At 33.9% G+C, this 23,344-nt stretch overlaps 1 protein-coding gene across 1 annotated transcript in view; it reads left to right on the plus strand.

Moving 5' to 3' along the window:
• Positions 1–22,462, plus strand: part of LOC149775810 (uncharacterized) — a 28,123-nt gene extending 5,661 nt beyond the window's left edge. Inside the window, exons 3-6 of the mRNA XM_089943713.1 lie at positions 13,908–14,075; positions 14,646–14,911; positions 15,548–16,407; positions 17,149–22,462. Coding sequence (XP_089799839.1) covers positions 13,925–14,075; positions 14,646–14,911; positions 15,548–16,407; positions 17,149–18,061 — 2,190 coding nt within the window. The 5' untranslated portion in view covers positions 13,908–13,924 and the 3' untranslated portion in view covers positions 18,062–22,462. The remainder of the gene's footprint in view (positions 1–13,907; positions 14,076–14,645; positions 14,912–15,547; positions 16,408–17,148) is intronic.
• The last annotated feature ends 882 nt before the right edge of the window (positions 22,463–23,344 follow it).

Consider the following 23,344-nt stretch of genomic DNA (forward strand, 5'->3'; position numbering starts at 1 on the left):
ATATTCTGCACCACAGTGACTAATGGATCGTGATTGCATATCCAAGCATCCAGCAAAATGGTTTTCCATCGCGCAGTGCTAGAGTTCGTTCAGTTTTACTGATAGATTTGTTGGGTATCAATATTTGCTTTCCAGCTGTTGCAAAACAATTCTTGATTATATTGCTAATAACCGACGAATCGGCGGTGTATTTATCAGCGATCGATCTTAACTGATCATGAAACTCCTCACTTCGATAGCAATCTCCAGACAGTAACACAAACTAATCAAAATCAGACTTTCCGGTGCTGCTGAATAACCACTTTCTACTGGATCGTGTTTTACAATATCGTATATTGCCCGATAAATGTTACCGCGATAAAATCTATCATTTCGTTGAGCTCGAAATTTTAAGTCCCCCTACCACGCATGAGCGTTATGTTCGATGAATTTAGTAATACCTTATTTGTCAGGCTCATTTAACACATAAAGCACATACATGACCGCGAGTACCTTTTATGAATTATCATAATAAGATTTAACTATTCCAGTTAACATACCTGGTAACGGTGTTTTTAAGAGCACAACGATGTGCTGACCTCGTCGCCGCTCCTCGCGTATTGGATCAAATTTACCTTGGATCAACCACTCTTCAAACTAACATTATTCTGTGATGAATGTAATACAAGATCTATCTTTTCGGTCAAGCAAACTATTTGTCATATTTTCCTCACGAGTATCGATCATGGACGTATCAATGGACTAGCCATATGGAATGAATGTGTGCAGCACCAGCATCAGAAATTCATACTTGTTGTCGTTGATATCTCTTTGTACCAATAATCTATGTGAAAGATTAACATCCACCTGAACTAGCTGATCAAGACCAAACAGCACAATTTCGGGTTCAATTGTTCCCAAACGAGCACGTTCTTCAATTAAATCAATTTCGGCAGTCAACCATTTTATCTGCTTGTCAGACCACGTCCAATCAATAGTGACACCAGTCAACGCAGTATATCATTCAATACTTTCTTTCCCTGGCGTGCCGTTGCCGTTCGCGTATCATCATGATGTGAATATATATAAACTGAAACTCAACTGAAACACACAAACGGCGACCTATGCAGATGCAGTAAAAAATGGGGCGAAGAAAACTACACAAGAATCCAACAGAACGGTTATAGCAACAATACAAAGTCTAATGGAAACCCTCAAGGATCTGTTGAAAACTACACAAACAGAAGAAAGAATAGGAGATTCATTAGAATACAAAACAAGAACAGATGGAGGAAAGAAAAGAAAAGAATAAAGGAAATCGAAAGAGGAAAAGAAACTGTGTTAAACCTTTCTAAACGAATTCTAACTAATAGTGATTACATTCTTCTAGGTAAGGGATTATCATATTGTCCTAGAACCAAAGTGCATGATAATATTAATTTAGCAGAAGCATTTTTTAAATACACAAGATCGTTAAAATTAAAAGAATTTTTCTCACAATCATGTACATCTTCACAGTATGAAAATAGTTTCCATCTACAAAATAAGCCCTTTTACAATAAAAAAGAATCAACATTTACACCTTCTAGTGGACGTGATATTTATCTCGATTTTTATATTGAAGCAACTAAACAAGAAATTTTAAATAGCAATCCTAAAAGAAAACTTTTTACAAACATATCTAAAGAAGAATTAAATTCTTTACGTAGCTTATCGCAAGATGAAAGCATTATTATTAAAAAAGCGGATAAGTCTAGCACCATAGTAATTATGAATAAGGAGGATTATATTAAAGAAGTGGAAAGACAATTAAATGATGAAGAATATTACACAAAACTTTCCTATATTTCTTCTGAAGAAACGAAAGAAAAAATAAGCCAATGTATTAATTTAATCTCTGTACACAACTGTTCTATATATGACGAACTAGATATCTTCCCAAATAAAATACGCACACCTCAGTTTTATATTTTACCAAAAATACATAAAGCTGTTGATAAGTCACTACCTTTAGGATATCCAGGTAGACCCATTATTTCTACATACAACTCAGTTACAAATAATATATCGCAATATATTGATCACATTTTACAACCACTAATGAAATCACTACCTTCATACGTCAAAGATACTTTTGATTTCATTACCAAATTGAAATTTTTACCGAAACTAACGGAAAATTCATTCCTTGTTACACTTGATGTGGTTTCACTCTACACGAATATACCACACAATGATGGTGTCGAAGCGTGTAAATATTATCTTGAAGATAACGAATTTACGTATAAACTATCCAAAGAACATATTTGTGATTTGATAAAACTTGTGCTCGAAAATAACTTTTTTCAATTTGGTAATACAAACTATCTCCAAAAAATGGGAACAGCAATGGGTAGTCCTATGGCACCTGCTTATGCATCTTTATTTATGGGAAAATTAGAAAATGATTTTCTAAATAAATGCCTCTTAAAACCGGATGTATGGTTAAGGTTTTTAGACGATATTTTTATGATTTGGAGTTATTCATTAGAAGACCTTTATTACTTTATAGACAGTTTAAACAAATTACATCCAACAATAAAATTTACATTCAATGTCTCTAAAACTAAAGTTTCATTCTTGGACGTTGATGTCATGAAAAATGAAAATAATGAAATTACTACCATGGTTCATGTTAAAAACACGAATATTCATCAGTATGTTGAATATTCTTCATGCCATCCTAAATCATGTAAAAATGGGATACCATATAGTCAAGCAAAAAGATACAGAAGAATTATTTCGGATGATGCTGTTTTTAAATCATCCTTGACAGAGCTAGGTCAGCATTTTTTAAATAGAAATTACCCTATTGACATCATTAATACTGCTTTCCAAAAGGTATCTTCTCTTACACAGCTTGAATCTTTACAATATAAAATCAAAAATAGAAATGAAGATATCATTCCTTTTGTTATTGAATATAATCCAAGTTTGCCTAATATAGGTAAGATTATCAATAAATATTGGGATTTATTAAACTTATCATGTAAAGCAAGTGTTAAATCGCTACACGAAAGCAAACCCACACTTGCTTATAAAAGGACTAAAAATCTGAAAGATTTCCTAACTAATTCCAAATTAGAAAAACCATCATATAAAATAGGATCATCAACTAAATGTAATAGACCTAGATGTTCACACTGTTCATTTATTAATGAAAATACTTCTTTCAATAGTAATAATACGAAAGAAACTTTTAATATGCGTTGTGACATTAATTGTGCAACATCAAATGTTATTTATTTGATAACGTGCAAAAAATGTGGCATCCAATATGTTGGACAAACCAGTCAACAAATATCTAAACGTATGAACCAACATAGATCAGATATAAAAAATTATATCGATCAACCATTTTCATCTCATGTTGCCGCACATTTTAACAAAAATTCCCATACATTGCAAGATTTCTCCTTCCAACCTATTGTTAAAGCTGATTCTGAAATGGAACGTCTACTAAAGGAAACCTATTGGATTCACCGTCTTAACACGGTATATCCAAAAGGTCTAAATTCAAAAACACTATATGACATTTAGTAATTTTTTATTAATTTTTATTTTTTTATTTTTTTTTTATTTTTTTTTATTTTTTCTGAATTATGTCCCCTGTTAACAATTAGATATGAATATTTCATATTATTTTACTTTGCAGAAAATCTTAATTGGTAAAAGTATAATCTAATAACATAAAAATAAGTTTACTAATTCTTTAAAAAATGAAATTGAATTTTTAATTAATTATCAATATAATATGATTAATTATTTATAAAATACTTGATTAATTATTTATAAAATACTTGATAGTAACCGTAATGCACACCATATTTTTATCATATTTTTATTAAATAAATTGAGTTCTGATAACCACTTTAACAGCTATAAAGATTATACTAGTATATATGTTGATTACATTTATTTTTGTAATTTTTTTTTTTTTTTGTAATTTATTTTCTTTTCTTCTAATAAGCGTGTATTATACATAATACTAATATTACTAAAACTGTTTATCTCTATTTGTTAATAAATCGTATATATATATATATATAAAGAATACAAATCATATGGAGAATAACAATCCTTTCGAGTCCACTGGATCCATCAAGGGATCACGTGTGTCAGGGATTGTTTAAGATACATGCAATAAACTGACAACGAACAGCGCGAAAATAGTATCTAGCTAGCATGAGCGCTTTCGACCCTTTAATGAGTCTTTTATCAAAAGCAAATACAAAACATAGACAAGACAAACAAATAAAACAGAAAAACAGTTATGTTTGCGAAACTTTACATGGCTGTTTCTACAGGAATTCCACCTTTTGACTCTATTATGTGTCAGCTAGCTTTTTCCAGCTTGTTGCTGATACTGGAAAATATTTGTATTGACCTAGAAATTATCGTTTGCAGCCGACACATTTTCTTTTAAGTAATTCCCTAAATTTGCTTAATAGCCTATGACTACTATAACAATGAAATATCCGGGATATTATCTGCGCCTACATAAATTTACATAAAATGATAGATGTCGTTATGGCTCCTCAATTTCTAGGTCAATACAAATTTCATTTTTTAAAATCGAATATCAGATGGTTGTGGTTGTTCTAGGGCTTAACGCCATTTTTCAGCACAAGATAGGCTATACATGGCGGCAGTATAACTCGTGGAGGAAGAACCATGGAAAACCCAGGGAAGAACCACCGACCCACGAGAAGCTACTGGCAGGCGTTCCCACGTATCCACGCTTGCCGAGCCTTGGACTTGAACCCACGCAGACAGAGGTGAGATGGCAGTGATCCGGGACGCTGAGCGCTTTAGACCACTCGGCCACTCGGGGCCCCCAATATCAGACGGTCTTTACATTTCTGTCTGCTTTCCATCCTTCACGATGGAATAATCTGCGGAAATTTCGCCATGCCGTTATCAGACTTATTAGTAAAGCGCGGTATATATTGACGACTTTTCACGCAATATCATCTTCGATATCGCTGTGGTAAATCAGTAGCAGCGAAATAAATATCTGTACACACCAGTCAAGCTAATTCCAGTCGAAGATTATCTTGATCCATTTGAAAAATACGATATAATATATCTACACAACGATTTATCATCGAACGGTGCAGAACGAAAGTCTGACGAATCAATAAAACATAGTTGCGATTATTGATATAGTTGAACACTTGCAGGTTAATAATTATCTTTTACATCTAGGCATGAACGTTGATAAAATCGACGATGACGTCTACAAGTTGTAAGCTAAAAGAGAATCAGGTAGTTGTTGTTGTTGTTGAGTTTAATTATAGTAGCGTTCGCACAATTGTGCATGTGCCACTTTTTTCTGACTGCACCGCAGCCTGCTAGTTGTTCCTGGGGAAGGGGATGGTGCCACCTCCCCAAGACTTTTATGGATTCAAGGAACCCTGATAGTTTGGCCTCAATCTGTGGGTCCATAAAGGTCCCTACAGTTGAATGGTTGGCTGTCATTAGTGGGAAGGAGAGCTCGGGAACGATCCTGCTTGCTTTACATCGCTAGTTTCTTGTTGCATTTGCCTGGTGTTTTTTTGTTTGTTTTTTTTCGAGATTTTTTTTTTTTTTCTTCAAAATGTTCTAAAAGGAGGGGGATGTTCTATGCTGTTTATAGAGGTTCTTAGTAGATTTCATGTATAAAGAGAGATTTTCAAGGTTATTATGGTATTACTAGTCGAGGTGTTTAGGATGTGTTTCCTACGTTATGTTATTTATAAGTTTTTATATATTACCTCTTTAAGTTATTTATTAATTGATGTTTTTAGAGATTGAATGTTATTTATACTTTATTTAGCAAGAGACCGGAGTCCTAGCCGATTACACGGTTCGTTAAGGACATCTAGGACAGGAATCCTAGCTGATTACTCAGTTCGTTAAGGACATCTAGGACATCCGATTTTGCGGTTTCCTTAGTTTTTTTATAGGTGCTTCGTAAGTGAATTATTTATTAATACATTTATAAAATTGAATAATATGTTATGGCTGTTTATGTGGTGGCTTCTAAATTTATTTAGCTAGTTACTGGGTCTTTTGGTTTTGTGAGGATAGTAATTATATTTTGTTCCTAAGTCCTGCTGAGTCTATGAATTGATTTATATTTTTATATGCTGATTGTTTATTTTTATTAGAGTCCATAAGTAACTCTGGGTATGTGTGTGGTGATCCAATCTCTTTTTGGTTTTTGATAAATATTTTCCGAGCGGGTTGATATTTTGGGCATATATTGAATACGTGGTGTAGATCTTTGGTGGTGTGGCAGTTAAAGCAGTTAATGGTTGCTGGTTTGGGTCCTATAAACCTTCCAAAACTGCTTGCTAGTTTAGTTTTTCCAGTTATTATCCTGTTTATGGTTTTCTGTTCTAAATAGGTACACTTAGGTAGCTGTATGTTCCTATCTACGTTTTTTTGGGTTTCATGGTGCTTTTTACCTTTTGTGGAGGAGTTCCAAAAATCTTGCCATGTTTGGCCTATATATGTTTGTGCGAAGCTTATTGCTTCTGTAGAGCTATAGTTAAGCTTGATAGAGTTTTGATCTCCTAGTTTGGTTTTTACAACTTTGTCTGCTGTTTCGTTGCCAGAGATTCCAATGTGCGACGGTATCCACATGAGCTCGACTAATTGATGTGCTGTGGTGATATCGTCGATTAATTGGCATGCTCTGTCGTGGAATTGTTCCCTAGAGTGTGTATTGCGATTTTGGATCGATTTGATAACGCTTAGGGAATCGCTTATAATGACTGCTTTAGGTATTTGGTTGTCTTTGATCCATTTTAGTGTTTCAAGTATAGCCCAGAATTCAGTGGTGTAAATGGAGCATTAGTCAGGTAATCTGGATCCCGTTTGTATATTGAATTCAGGGATGACTATTGCTGCTGCTGTTCTTGGTGGGTTGTTTGTGTTTGATCCATCGGTATATATTTTAACATAGTCCCGGTATTTTTGGTTGATTTCGTTTACCAGTACAGGTTTTAGTAAGTTTTCTTGTCCTTCTTTATTCCCTAATTTGGTAGCTTCAATGTTAATCCTTGGTGGTTTTTGTAACCATGGTGATTTGTTCTGGTCTGTATTGTTTGTTACCTGTTTTTTTAGTAGAGGTATTTTTTCTCTTAGTTCAAGGATTACTTTGCCACTTGGTTTGATAGGTATGATTTTGGGTTTGAAGACAACTTTACACTTATTTATAGCTATTTTGGTGGGATGGTTTTCTGGGTGGGTATCTAATCGAATGGAGAAAGGAGGAGCAGTTCTTGCCTACGTAATTTTAAGGGTAGTTCTCCTGTTAGTGTTTGTAGTTCTTCTAATGATGTTGAGGGGAGTGTTCCTGTGCATAATAGCAAGGCTTTTCTCTGGATAGTGTCAAGCTTTTGTAGTACAGGCTGCTTAGCCGAGTTATATGCCTGGCAACCGTAAGCCAGTTTTGATCTAATTAGGCTTTTATATATCGTGAGGAGGGTTTCCTGGTTGGATCCCCAGTCAGTCCCTGTGATGTTCCTGAGTAAATTGAGATCTTTGTTACAATTCTGGGTGAGTTGTTCAATGTGCTGTTTCCATGTGAGGTGGTTGTCGAAGAACATTCCTAGGAATTTTACTACTGTTACGTATTTGATTAATTGATTTTGTATATAGAAGTTTGGATAGACTAGGTTGTTATTTCGTTTGGGGGTGAATATGATTGCCACAGTTTTTTCATGAGATATTTTGAAACCTCATTTGTCCGCCCATCTCCCTATGTTGTCTAGGCTCTGCTGGATTTCTTTAACTACCGTGTTATTGGCAGGATTTCCATTCCTCCATATGCCACTATCATCTGCAAATTGTGACAAGTTTATTTTTGTGGAGGCTACATTGAGGTCAAGGTCGTTTACCATTAGGTTAAATAGTAACGGTCTTATTACACTGCCTTGCGGTGTTCCATTTTCAAGTGAAAATTCTTCCGAATGGGTGTTGCCTATTCTTGTGGTAATTTTCCGGCCTGTGAGGAAATCGCCAATCCAGTTGAACAAGCGTCCATTTATTCCAAATTGGTTTCATTTGGCCATTAGTCCATTGGTCCATACTAGGTCGAACGCTTTTTCTAGGTCTAAAAAAACCGCTATGAGGTTGCGATCGGTTTTCCTATGTGCGTTAAAAGCGAGTTTGATGTCTGTTTCCAATCTGAGAAGTTGGTCAGTTGTGGACCGTTTGTTCCGAAAGCCACATTGATTTATGGAGAGTAGGTTATTGGTTTCTAGGTGGTGTTTTAACCTATTTGCGATTATTGTCTCCATTATTTTGCAAATAATGTTTGTAAGGGAGATGGGTTGGTACGAATTTATGTTGTTGGGATCTTTGCCTAGCTTGGGGATTGGTATTACTATGGCCTGTTTCCATTTGGTGGGTAGTTGGCCTTTATCCCATATCCTATTAAAGAGTTTGATTATGGCTATTGTTATATTGATAGGTAGTTTTTTGTAGATAATGTAACCTAACTGATCCTTACCAGGGGATGTTTCGTTTTTGGATCGTAGGGCTATCTTCCATTCATGTACTGTGATGTCGCTATTTAGGTGAGATTCTTTTGTTCCTTGGTCTTGAAACATTTGAGGTTGGGTTCCCTCCATTAGTTTTTTGTGTTCTTGAAAGTTTTTGGTGTGATTATTGTTGCTACTCATTTTCGAAAAATGCTTCGCTAGGAGGTCTGCCCTATCTTTATTTGTTATGACATTTTTAATTTTTGGGGCTGTGGTAGTTGCTTTCCCTTTTATGGCTTTTATCTTGTCCCATATTTGTTTTGACTTTGATTTTAGACTCAGTTTAGAGCAAAAGGTTTGCCATAGATTAATTTTAGCAGTTTTTATAGTTTGTTTTAGTGCTTTTTCTTTATCTTTATATTGCTGGAAGTAGATAGAATTTTTGGTGCGTTTATATTTATTTAAGGCTCTTTTTTTTGTCTTTATGTGCTATAGTGCACTGTTTAGTCCACCATGGTACAGGGTTTTTATTTTGGATATTAGCTGTCTTTGGTATGCATCGTCGGTTAGCTGCTTCTATAATTGTGTCTGTTATGTTATCATAATAGATGTCAATACTTGGGTTTTCTAAGTTATCTGGATTTACTCTAGCTAGTAATAATTGGAATTGGTCCCAGTCTGCCTGTTGGTACCTCCATTTAGGTGGGGTTTCGTTAGGAATGTGTGTAGTTTTTGTTTGAATATTGATTGTGATGGGAAAATGGTTACTTCCTAATGTATCTTCCTGATCCACCCACCAATTTGTGATTTGAGCCAAGTTTGGGGTAGTGATAGTTAGGTCTATGGCTGAGAGAGTACCATCCTCAGGGTTTAATCTAGTGTTCGACCCGTCATTTAAGATGACCAGATTGTTCTCAGTTATCCATTTTTCAACCATTTTTCCTCTTTGATCTTTCTTTTTACCTCCCCATAATTCACTGTGTGCGTTGAAGTCGCCACAGATCATTAGATTGTTGTTGTTGTTATTAGTTATTGCCTTTAGTGAGATTAGGTTGGTAGGGCAGAAGGTACCCCCTGGGTCGTATGCATTTATTATTTGAATGTTTGTGGTTCCTATATTTATCATTACTGACATTATTTCGATGCTTTTATTGATGTTTAGGTTAGGGGCTACTTCTATTACTTCATAGTAGATTAGTGTATCTATTAAAAAAATTGCTAGTCCACCCCCTTTCTGCCCCATGGGTCTGTTTTTAAAGATTCCCTGGGTATAGCCTTATAGTTTGGGCAGGCGTTTGTGTTCTTGTGTTATGAGGGTTTCCTGTAGGCAGATTACGTCTGGTTTTATGGCCGTATTATTCAGTTTGTTCTGCAGTTCTGATAGGTTTTTAAAGATTCCTCTGCAGTTCCATTGCCAGATGGTGATTTTATTATTTTTTGTACTATCTTTTTTTTTGACGTTGTCTTTATCTGTTAGTTTTGTGGTCCAATCAGCTAGTATGGTGAAAAAATGGTTTTGAGGGTTCTGATTATGCTACTGAGATCTTGCATTATGGTTCGTGTTGTTAGGTTCATTACTTCCTGTATTAATTCTGTGTTGGGGTGTGTGTTAGATTTGGGGATGTTTGGGGTGACAGTTTTGTTTGTATCTGGAGTGTTATCAGGGTGGTCATGGTTTGTTACAATGTGGGTTGTAGTTTTTGGTTCATTTGTTTCCTGATTCGAGGGTATGTTTTGTGGTGCAATGTTTTCCCTTCTGATTCTGCGTGGAGAGTTTTGGTGTTCATTGATTGTTTCAGAGGTAGATTTTGGTGTGTTGGGGTTGTTTTTACAAATGATGTTTTTGGCAGAATGGTAGGTGAGGTGTTTTTCGTTCATTAAGTCCACTATTTGTTTCTCTTTTATTGCAAATCTGCATTCTGCCGATCTAGGATAATGGTTTTCTTTACAGTTAGCACATTTTTGTTTAATTATGTGGCATTCTCCATTGTGTTGACCTCCGCAGTACTTACATCTTGGTTTGAATCTACATCTGAGGGCATAGTGTCCCCACTGCAGGCATTTGGTGCAAAACCTTGGCCTATTTATGTAGTTTTCCAGCTTATGGTACACTCCTGACTGTCCTAGTTTTATTATTGAGGGTATTGGCTCGGTAGCCTCTATAACTGCTTTGTTTGTTCCTTGTCCCTTGTGATTTTTAAGACGATACACTTTGGTGGTCTGTGTTCCATTTGCTGTGAGTTTATGAAGTAGGAGTTCATTGCTTATGTCCTTGTTGTATCCGTTTAGTGCTATTACTTTTTTAAAGATAGTGGTGTTAGTGGGTTCAGCCAGATTAGTTGTGGTTTCACTGTGGAGTTCGAAGTGACTCGTGGTTTCCTCTGAGTGCTATGGTGTCTCTCTACTTTGATCTTTATTGGGCCTATAGTTTCAATTTGGATAAATTTTTCCACCTGTTGAATTGTGCTGCATTGGACAATGAGGTAGTTTCGCCTTGGTCTTATCAGTTTGAATTGTCCATTGTGAATTTTGGCCAGTGCTGTCATAATCCTATTGGTACTTAGACTAGTAATTCTGTTGCACCTGCTGCTTATGTATATGGTGTGTTCGATGGAATGATAACTGTACATTTTGTTTTGGGGGTTATGTTGTTGTTTTATTTCCTGTTTTGAGTTAACCTTACTTGTGGATTTTTTTGGGTTGTTTTGGGGTTTTAGCGGGCCCTAGCCATTACCTAGGTATATGTTTTGGGTTGTTTGGGGTTTTTGGGTTGCCATATTAATGATGCTGCTGGGTCGTTTTGTAGTGTCTAATTCATTGGATTTGTTCCCATAGGTTGGTGGTTCCCTTGCTGTTATTATCCCAGATGGTCCAGGAGTTTGGCTTGAGTGTCTTGTTTCTTTCCTAATATTTTGATTTATTGTTGTTTGCTTGATTTCCTGTTGTTGGTTTATTTGCATGCTTCTAGAATTGGCTATTTCATTTTTGGTGAATTTTGGGGTGCTGGTCATGGTTATGTGGTCTAATTGTGGGGAGTTTAAGGTATGTAGGTTACCGTCAAATTCATTTGTTAGGTTTGGAATAGTGGTGTCTATATCTTCATTTGTGTTTGGTTTTTCCGCTTCCTTGAAGATGATTGGCGATAGTATTGGCATTGTATTTATATTGTTCCCTGGAGTGTAGTTTTGTATTTCTAGTAGTTTCTGTTGGTGGGGTGGGGGTGTGTTAATTATGTCTGCTGGTTTGTGGTTTGTTTGGTCTGTGTTTGAGACCAGAATTTGGGGTCCCAGTGTGATGTTGGTTGAATTCGAGTTTGCTGTGGTTGGTACTACTTGCGTTAATCTTGCTTGTTTTACATGCTTTATTGGTGCTGTTTGGAGTTGTGATACATCCAATATTTTTACTGATTTATTGATAGGGTTATTTGGTGGTTTGTGTGTTTGCGTGTTTGGATTGAATAGAGCCATTTGTTTGGACCTAGTTTGCATTCTTCTACTTAAATTGCGTATAGCATTGAATGATGACTTGTCTTTTGTTTTTGTCCTAACCCAGTCTGCTCCTCTGCTAGAAGTCTCTCCTTTGTTTTCTGTTACGTGTTCCTATCGTTCCTTTGTTTGCTAGTTCCTTTGTTCTGTTCAATTCCTTTGTTCACGGCTTGGCGGTTTGCTAATCGTTTCCTCTTCTTGGTATTATTTCTTTGCTCTTGTTTTCCTGTTCCTTTATTCTATTTTAATTGGTGATGGTGGTGGCCGCACTCAGTAGAACTTTTAAAATTATACACCAAGCCGGTTTTACACAGTAAACAAATCAAGCAAATTGAGAGATAGTTTTCAAACTTGACGTTATGGAAAGGTAGTTATAATCTTCCGTCCCAATATAGATTTTGTAAAATTGCTACAGCAACGCATGCCTGATACGCTGGCAACTCTTAGCGACATGGTTGTATCTGTCATAATATATACTAATGAAATTATATCCTTTATGGACAGGTATCGTGGATGAAGAGGTCAAATTAAGAGAAGGTATACTAGTATGGTGATGCACATATGTAACGAGATCATCGAGATAGTTCCTTTTTGATACTGTACCCATTTAACAGGATTTAGTGCGCAGACATTGTTGAACCCCTCTCTACATTGTACACTGTAATATTGTTTACCCATTTTGAATGTAATGATTGATTGATTGTTCTATTGTTATTACTGTTTTATTGCTTTTGATCGGGCTTCACGTTTTATTATTTTTATCCAGTTCACTTAAGAGGATTCGTTAATTTTGCATTCTAGTCATCGACTTGATTATAGTAACAATCATAAACACATCATAGCAAAGAATGAGTTTCTTTTCAGAATTAGTAAGAAAACAAAGATAAAGCCATTGGTTCGGAAGGTAGTTTCTCATGTACAATAATTTGTGCTTTCATATTTTGATTATTCGTAATTCGTTTAGACGCTTTATGTATCCCATATATATATATATATATATATATATATATATATATATATATATATATATATATATATATATTAAATACAGTACTAATGATGCTTCTAGTCATTTATCTGATAAAAGTGGGTAGCACTGATATTGAATAGCACAATAATTACATATAATTAAATAAAAAAACGTGCTTGATAAAAATGTCAAACGTTGCTTGGCCTCTAATGAGATAAAATAATCAAATTCCGATTTTTTGAAGGTTGATGGTAGATAATACTAAAAGGGCAGATGATATCTTTTTTTTTTTTAAAAAAGACAAACGATGCTTGGTATACACGGATGTTATGGAGAGGTACTTGCTATTTTCAAACTCCCACCTAGCTTCATCAACAACAGTATACATTTAAGTAAGTAAATAGAAAAATTAAATATCATAAAATCAACAACAGGAAATTGGCCATAAGAGTAAAATCATCTACCGATTTGCAGACCTGAAATAACAATACCAACACACACTAAGCCTTGATCCACCACTACTTGTCACTGACTGTAGAAATATAGTTAGACACATGCAACCAAGATTGACCCTGAATTAGTTTATAAAAGGAAATTGACTGCTATCGATCAGAGAACAAAACTCTCGTCCAACTCTAACTGCTGGAACTTTAAACATGTGATAAAAATATTGATATAACCACGTTAAACCAAGAGAATGATAAGAACAAATTATTTACTAGACATAAAGTGGTCATGTGCTCTGAACTAAATGGAATATTGGAAAAAGACAAAAGATTCATCATTTCTATGAAATAATCCAAAATTAGCCTTCAAATCATTGGTCCATCAATTTCCATCATGCTTTTTGACATACACATGTACACACAATTTCATAAATAAAGAATAAAAATAGAAAACTGGTATTGACATGCCCTATATTGGACAAATTAGACATTCAAAGCGTTTTCCTTTTTTCAGAGCATTGAAAAAAATCCATGGCTGGGCTAAAAGACCTTCCTGTTGATACGAGACTAAACGATGACATATTTTACACTGCCATTGAAGTTCAATTTGAATCGTACCCAAGAATCAAACACTTTCAAACTGAGCTGAGGGACCTGTTTTCTAGATTCCTGGGACTTTATGGTACACATCTAGAAATATTTTGTATATGTGCGTCAAACATTATTTTATGTATGCTACTATACATCTTGTAAATACTGAAATATTTTGGAATACTATTAAACCTCCGTTGCTTGATAGGCATCGCCTGCTATTATATTCACAATTAAAGGAATACCTAGCATCTGTTTAGGACTGACGTGAACGAAACACATAACTATGTACGGTGTCGAGAACATACGTTAAAGCATTCCTAGTCGTTTATATTGAAAACTTTTCTACAAGCATTTTGTAGTGGATCAAAATTGTATATAAGTTTTCAAGATTACATGACATTGTTACATATTAAAAAATATTCAATGCCGAAACAAAACATGCTGATTCAAACAATTGAATATTTTACAATGCTCACATGAAATAAAAAAATGAAGACGTAAAGGAAATACGTCATTTCGCCATCTTGCATATGCTCTGTAGATCTATCTTTTCCAATATTTAGTGTGTGTGACAAATTTATAAACATTTTAAGTTAAGCTACTGATTTCACGAAGTAAATTCTGCAAAATATGCGATTGATTTTACATTATTTTGTAGAACAGCTACCATGGTGTTTAAAGCTTTCAGGAGATATGTTGAGGTCACTTAAGGATGCCGTGCATCTATTGACAAATTCCAGCCCCGAGCTGTTCCTATTCGGTTCGACACATTCCAAAATTCCCAAAGTGGACTTGATCAAGAAATGCAAGGTCTCTAAACATAACACTCACTCATTGGAAGATATGCATGCCATTGACGACAAAGAGAGGAACCACAAGCTAGTCGTAGCAATTTGCATCCTGAGAATGATGGATACAAAGAAGGTATTATTCCCACTATAATTTGTTCTATCTTAATACAAGATGACCTTGACAGTTGAAAACTCGAATTGAGTTTTCCATGGTGAAAAGAAAACACCTTTACATGTGTTAGTAATGTGATCAATACATATCTGTATGGGATTGATATTACTGGTGTTTTAACTAAAATGAAAGCTAGATATGTCAGTATATCTTGAAAACGGCAATTGTTTTATGCTGCTACCATTTGTTATTTTATCAAACGTTCATGATAAGAAGCGATAATATTGGACAGAATTAGATCAGCTTTTAAACGCTTAAAATATGTACAAGTTAATCAAATGTTGGATATTTGTTTTATTCATTTATGGGTTATCTGCATTAGATATAGAATAATTACATCTTTTGAGGCTTCAAAAAAGGTGCTTTTAAATAACCATCTTCCACTGAATTTTCTCCACTTTTTTCTTTGAAACTAATTATTACCTTTTCTGCAAATCTGATGAAAAGGTAAACCCTTTATTTATTGACCTAAGAATCTGAACGTCAGATCTGAATTTCTCTGAAAAATTTATATTATCTTCTAAACCAATCTATTTAGCAATAGATGATGTCATATTTTATCGCTTTATAGCATAAGGTACTTACCTTTTGTTCTAGGGAAGGGATACTTTGCTGAAAGTGAGAGACTGCTTCGGAGTGGACAATATGATATTCTTTGTAGACGAAGAGAACGAATGCAACAAGGACCAGGTTATAAACAATTTGAAAGGCTTGGAGAATTTACTCAAATTAAACACAGAGAGTAGGAACGTTGTCTTTCAAAGTAAAATGGAGATTTCTGATGCCATTAGCAACCATATGGAGCATAAGTTTGTCGATGCCTTCAAGTCGCTCAATATGTTCCTGCTCGAAATTACCAAGAAAAGAAGTCATACACATGGATCTACATTCGGAACAAAAGATACAGGCGGACGATTTTACAAAGAGATTAAAAGATTTTGTGAGCATTCATTGACAATAATAGACATACTGATAACTTCAAAGGGCCGTTCTGCTGAACAGAAACTAGCAATAGCAATTGTCTGTTTAGCAAAAACGATATTAATCAGAGAGATAGCACGAACATATGAAATCCAAGATGCAAAAGTATTTGATTACTTGCAGGAAGAGAACTTCGAGGACAATTGCATAGAACGTTTGGAAAAACATCTTTCTACAGTTTCTTTGGTCACGAAATTTTACAAGGTCATCTCAAATCCTAATGATGAGTTAGCAAAAGGCGTCGTACAAACAAATTACACATTAAATGATGCTAAGACCATTGGCAAGGAAGTGACAAAAGTCTTAATTGGATACTTCATTCAAATAGGGACCAGTGTAAGGAACATCAGAATTAATTTAGACCTTCTGATACTACTCAGAAAGGAGCTTATGAGACTTATGGAGGACACGATCAGTGGGAAGAAATACGACGAGGGTATTCCTAAGTTAGAGAAATGGAGAAAACAGCTAGTGAGGTGCGATTTGTTATTAACATCTTTTCCAAAGCATAATAAGTGTGCTGGCCCATATTTCAACTCAAATGAAAATAAGAATTAATCAACTTATGTCTCACTTGCATATTGCCTATTTACTGAAATTTATTTCTTATATAAATATATGTTTACTGATTTCTTCTTATTGTTTCACGTAGTAGTTTCCATTGATATTTCCCATTCAATTTCTATCATTGTTCTGCATATACTGATCGATGTATGTTTCACAAAGCCTGTTTAAATTAATAAACTGCATAAAATACATTTCGGATAAATATTGCCTACAAGTTATATTTGAGAGAGGCAACATCGATATATTAAGTATAGAATTTTATCAACTGATCATTTATCATTGCTTAGAAAGAAAAAAAGAAACACATGTGAACAAATTAACCTGTTTCACAAGGCAATAAAACATAGACTTTAAATGTTTCAAAGAGTACATATAAAGTTAATAAGAGTAAGTTTTTAAACCAAACTTTTAAGTATTGAACATATTTTGACGAAAAGTATTTCAGAAGCGTTTTTTTTTATTTCTAAATAAAAATACAAACTTCAATGTCTGTAATACCAAATATATGAATAGGTACAAACGTGTCGTCGTATTGAACCGAAAACAAAATAACTCATCGGGATTGAACGCTTGCGTGTTGTTATGTTGAAACGGACACATATGGCGAGTGAAATGAATATTTTCTGTAACATATTCTTTTTTCATTGCAGGATTAAAGAAGTTGAATCACTCAGTTGTGTCTTCGGAAAACTCTGTGTATTTTTGAAAATGCCAGAGCATACAGAGAGGGAAAAAGAAGTCCGATTGCAGATAAGAAAGTGTTTGATCGACTATCCAGGTGAGGTTGTTGTTGAAGTTGTTTCATACGCTTCCTTTGCGGGAAGACATGGAACAGAAAACAATTCAGAAATAGCCATGGGTGATGCATTTCTTACTAACTCTGGAAAGCGTGGTACAATCGGCCTTTTCATGTACGAAGATGGGAATGAGAGCACGGGCCTTCATTTCGTCACAAGCAGTCATATTGTTTTAGGTTCAGACGTTGTCAGAACCATTGACGCCAGACGTCTTGGCACAAGGAGACATGGATTGGTAAACGAGGACAGTTTACTTGATATTGCTGCCATTAAAATTGAAAAAAATATGCAAAATCGTTGCAACGTGTTCTTTCAAGAAAACGGGAAAACGCACGAGAGCATAATATTAGATATGGCCGGAACCATGGGCCTAAAAGCAGGACAACATGTATATAAAAGAGGTTCAACAACTGGCGAAACTAAAGGGTGCATCATCTCGGAGGATTTCAGAACTTTTGGGGTAGAAAACCACAATTTTCTCGTTGGCTTGCCAGCAAGTCATGATGAATCTCCACCTCAAAGTGCATTTGCTAAAGAGGGTGATAGTGGCGCCGCGTTGTACACTAAAACACCAGATGGGGAAGTTCAATATATAGCTATAATAATAGGAAAATTTTGTCTAAGAGAAACAGGGGACTCATCTAAGTTAGGTTTCAAAGACTTAATAAGACGGGCTGGGTCTCCAATCTTGACCACTTGCCTTCGCGTAGGACTGGACAAAATTGAACAGAGGCTTGGATTAAAATTGACCTTACCAACAATATAGATGTAAAGAGTAAAACAAAAGGTGTAGTGGGATGTGTTGAATAAGGTTTAATTAAATACACTTTAGACACTAAGTAATAGTTGTTAGAAACAAATACGGCACCGTAGCCTTTACAGGAGAAATTAGATGACCGTATCTACATAAGACTGCGAAATTTGTTAAACATAACACATACATTTAAGTGAAAATTATTGTATTTAATAACTGAAACGAAATATAGGATAACAAATTATCACCCTGCACAGGCTGATATATATTGCATTACAATATATATATATATATATATATATATATATATATATATATATATATATATATATATATATATTTCTTTTTTCAATTTAAACTTTCCTCTGAAATAATTTTAGGTAATGTGACATTGTGGTACATGATTACAATGTAGCACATATTTCTAGAGTTTCATGAAATATATTGTTGCTATAGGTTGATACTATTCTAAAACAACGGCCTAATAGCGAAAGTAAGTTATCATAGGATTTATGAGATAGTACGAATGAGATGAGATAAAATTGAGAATAGAAAGGGTACAATCTATGTTCATCATGCTACTATGATTTTTTTGTGTTGCTTTGAAGATCAGTAGGATAATACACGTGTTTACCATATGAACTCTTGGTGAGAATGAAGAAGTCCCATTATTGAGCTTTTGAATCAATTTTTTGTAGAAAAAGTCATATCGTTGTCAATTATTTTATTGTTCAGTTATATTATTTTGAGTTAGATTGTTTTTAAACAATATAATTGTAGCAAGAACTCAGAAAATTACACGGATAAAATATGACGGCCGTTTATTGATTTCTAAATGCATCGGATAATTTTGTATTTTAGTAATAGAAGAAATATGGATGTTTTTTATGATAATCTGTGGAATGATGCATTGTTTTCCAGCACATATAAAAAGTTTTATCAACAATGTTCATGGTGAATTTTATACGTGCATGTATAGCAACTGTTAGAAAAAGAATAGTAAGATATACATTAAGGAAGACTCCGTATGTTAATATGAGACATACGCACCGATATTGTCTTAAACTGGTTTAACGTCCAACCTTAAGGAAGGTGTTACATGCACACAAATGGATTAACAGACACAAAACTTACGGAGGTACAGACAAAAGGTTTAATATTTGTACTGCCACTGTTGTGTTTAGATATCGTGGTAAATTTTTCAAATAAGTTACTTTCCTTTGCAGCCGTTTGAACCCGCTTTCTCAAAGTATGTTTGTAATTCATAATTTGCACCACAGTTTGCAATTTTATTTATCATGCTATCGTGAAAACAAAAAAAAATGTAGTTTTACATTGATATCTCTCATTAATAATGCAGGAGTAAATACAATTTGAATGTCCATCCGTTTGTCCGTCTAACAAACAATGCTGTGAATGTTAATACTCTCAGTCTTTGACTTAATACTGTTAAACGTGCGCATTGGTTGTTTATATGTTATATCTAGTAATTAATAGTCAGTGGTATATGCGATTGTTACTATTCGTCCGTTGGTGCGACCGAAAAACTACATTGCGGACGCAGTGTCCCAGGTTTTAATTGATAACCGTTTAACTTGGAAATAATCTAATTGCCATCAACGGAAGACGTGCTTAGTGACCACTTAGATAACTTCAGAATTTGACTATTTTCATTTAAATTTAAAACTGGATGAAATATAAGACAGTGCTGTGACCGTCATGTGTTTCGTCTTGCGCGTGGAGAACACTAGCTTCGCGGTTTCCTTTGATGGTGATAGTCTCTGGATCTCTTGTTCCTTCAGGGGCTTTGTGGTAACATGCTCACCATTCATCCAATCACGTTACTGGTCAGAACAGTTATGGATGATGTCACGTAGATTTCATATAGGTTTTGAAATCCTGACATGATATAGAATTAGTTTGTAGATATTTTCTTCTATAAAATCTACACAAATATGTATATTGTTTATAAAGGACCTTCTGGCATAAACGATTCGCTAGCATCAAACGTTTATGAAAATTTGCTGTAACCATACGTTTTGAATGAAATATACTATATGAATCTCAATATTGTATACTTTATATATGTGCTACAAGGTTTTCCGACTGCATTATTTCCATTGCGTCAGTTCGTATTCCTTTAAAGTCTCATATCAATTTCGCTTTTTAAAAAAAAGAAAGAATATTGAATCAGTATGATAACCTAAAATACGACAACATTTCAATTCTAGAAGTGAATCAGGTTCTACACATTGCTGAGAACAATATAATGGCGAAATGGTGTTAATCGTTCTTCATGGCAATACATTAAATATTTAAGTTAATTGTCCCTAACCAAAATTTGTGTTATGCATTTTCTATATACATACAAAACAAATTGTGAAGAAAAATAACCAACATACAAAAGCAATAGTAATTTTGATCAATTATTATTATTACCACTTACAATTATTATTATTATTATTATTATTATTATTACTTACAAAACTTTAGTCATTTTAGAATAGTCACACACAAATAGATTTACTTTATCTATCATAATGTTATCAACTGTGCTCTTTGGTCTAAAACTAAATATCAGAAAAGAGCGAAAACTACAAGTTTTGTAAAATTAAACAAAAATTGCATTTCTAAGGAATCCAGAGTTAAAATTTAAAACGAACTTATAATATTGTGAATTAAATCAAAGTAATCTTAAACTTTCACAAATCCAAAAGTATAGCGTATTCCGAATAAATTCATGTGGTATTCCGAATGAATTCCAACTTGAAAGTTCTGATGTGACAATATCCTGGAATAGTGTTTATATTCTACCACTTTTGATGTCTCACATGATATATTTAAGAACGTCCTTGAATGAATTTAATAGTAAATCCAAACTAATGATTTAGTTCGAAAGTATTGAGCACTTTGTAATTCTGATGAATTCTTTTAAGAAATAAATCCTCTCAAATAAAGACTAATAAGATTGAAACAATTTTGGTTGCTAAGATAGAAGTGGGTAATACTAACATAATTAACCCTAATATCAAAACTCAAGACGCAATTTGAGAAGAAGGATGAAGGTCAAAAGTTCATTTTGAAAACATGGTCAGTTATAAAAAAAAGCATATTCATATACCCACTACTATATCGGCTTATTGGAATTTCCATCAGTTAGTAAGCAGAATTCGTTTGTAGGAAAATCTAAGGTCAAAATCAAAGCTGTATCTAAACTCAAACTTAGTAAAATATTTACCCTACAGAAGTAGCTACAATATGTGAAACTTTAATAAATAAACATCTTATAAATCTATGTATCAAAAGATGTATACATGTCTAGCTATTTGAACTGAACAACATTCTTTAAACTGATTTAGTACTGAAATATACTTCTCAATTTAGAATTACCTACGTACAGGTTTGAGCCAGAACATAGCTTTCTCTCATTTTAAACATGAGCGGACTGTCACATATATGTATATCGATATTACTGTTTTCTGCCAGTATTTTGTTTTTAAAAACGCTGTTGTGACTCTACTATATCTGAATTATTGGTGAAAAGAAAACATTTTCAATTGTATGAGTTTTCTCCCTCTAATTTAATTCATGCCATGATTCTAAAACATGTTTTCAGATACTGTTAGTAAAAGTTTGAAGCAGTAAACGATAAATGTGTTATTCGTAAGTAAACATCTTCATAAAGTAGATACACAGTACACAAAAAAGACATCCGTACAATTTGTATTTAATGTTTTCTTCTAAATTATGATATCGTCCTTGTTGAAAACAAAATGTTTGCTTTTAACCATTTGGTATCTCCGTGCTTACAATGTTGATAAATCAGCCGTAGTTTAGCATGATCTGGCTCTGAATTCTAAATAAATATAAAAAACAACTTTCACAATTTTCTGCGAGACGTAATGGTGGATCGGGAAAGGTTCGAATAGATGTATACATTTAGATATCGCTACGGATTTATTACATAATTTTTCCACGCAGGATATGTTTCCTCCTTTTTGAACAAACCAGATTTGACTATCGTTTTCATTATCTCAACTGAGATTAAATCACATACATTGTACACTTGAACTGTCATTAACGAATAAAACGACCTTGATTCAATGTACATTAAAATAACGATACTTTCTAACAGTTGATATCGACAATGCCGAGAGTCAAATATCCATAGTCTTTTCTACATTCACTTTATATCCTGAATTCTTTACAAGTTCTAATGTAGCTGAAAACACGTCGTAGTCTCATGCAGTTTAATCATTTCACATTCCATTTTAGGCATTTGTTTAAATCTATTACAATGAACTGCGGTCACCTGTATTTCGTAATCCATATTTTTCATTGTATTATGTCTAACATATTATCATACCTTATCAAGGCAAACTTATTGCAATACAAATTAAAGACTAAATTACTTCGCTGTTATTTTCCAATTTCATATAGTTGGCTTGGTTTTCACGAATTCTTGCTTGCGTAGTTTGATATATACTTTTAATCGGTTTAAATCATATGTCATGTTTAAAACATGTAAATACTGAATTATTATTGCTGTGCAGCATAAATACTGCAGCCTAATTTAAAGATAGTGGAAATTAATTTCTTATGTATATTGTCAATTTTATCTTAAGGCATTTTAACGACAAGATGTTTTGGAGGATAGGCACTGCATTCAATTTTTAAATGTCTTGTTTAATATATTAAGTTGCTTTGTACGTATCAGATAGGTGTCTAGCGATTTAGAGTCATTAAGGTCTGTTTATGTCTATCGTGAACGATGATATCTAGATATAAGTATTATGAAACAGATGTTAAAGTAAAGTCATTAAAGCAGTCTTAATTAATATTTTATTGGACGTCATAATTAGAGTTCCATGGCCATGTATTTTATCAAAAGAAAATAAAAATCCGGCGACGGAAGATCAATAATTTATACGTAAAATGAAGATTGTACGTAATTACCGTTTCCATTGTTTATTCGCTACTACTACTAATACTACTAATACTGCTACTAAGAAGAAGAAAAACAAGAACAATAAGAAGGAGGAGAAGTAGAAATAAAAGAAGACAAACAACAATAATGATAATGACAGTAACGTTAACAATACCACTACTACAACCACTACCACCACTAATAGAACTTCTACAACAACAACTACTACTACTAACATTTTACGGCTTGGTCATCACATAATGTTTAGTATGGGAGATGCCTTAGCTATAGGAGTTTTTTGGAACCTGTTTGGCATTCTCCTTCCTATTATTCAGTTATGACTCAATAAGATGGTCACTTTTCTAACG

Source organism: Sinohyriopsis cumingii, chromosome 19 (genome assembly GCF_028554795.1).
Source record: "Sinohyriopsis cumingii isolate HCF-2022 chromosome 19, ASM2855479v2, whole genome shotgun sequence".
Lineage (NCBI taxonomy): Eukaryota > Metazoa > Mollusca > Bivalvia > Unionida > Unionidae > Sinohyriopsis > Sinohyriopsis cumingii.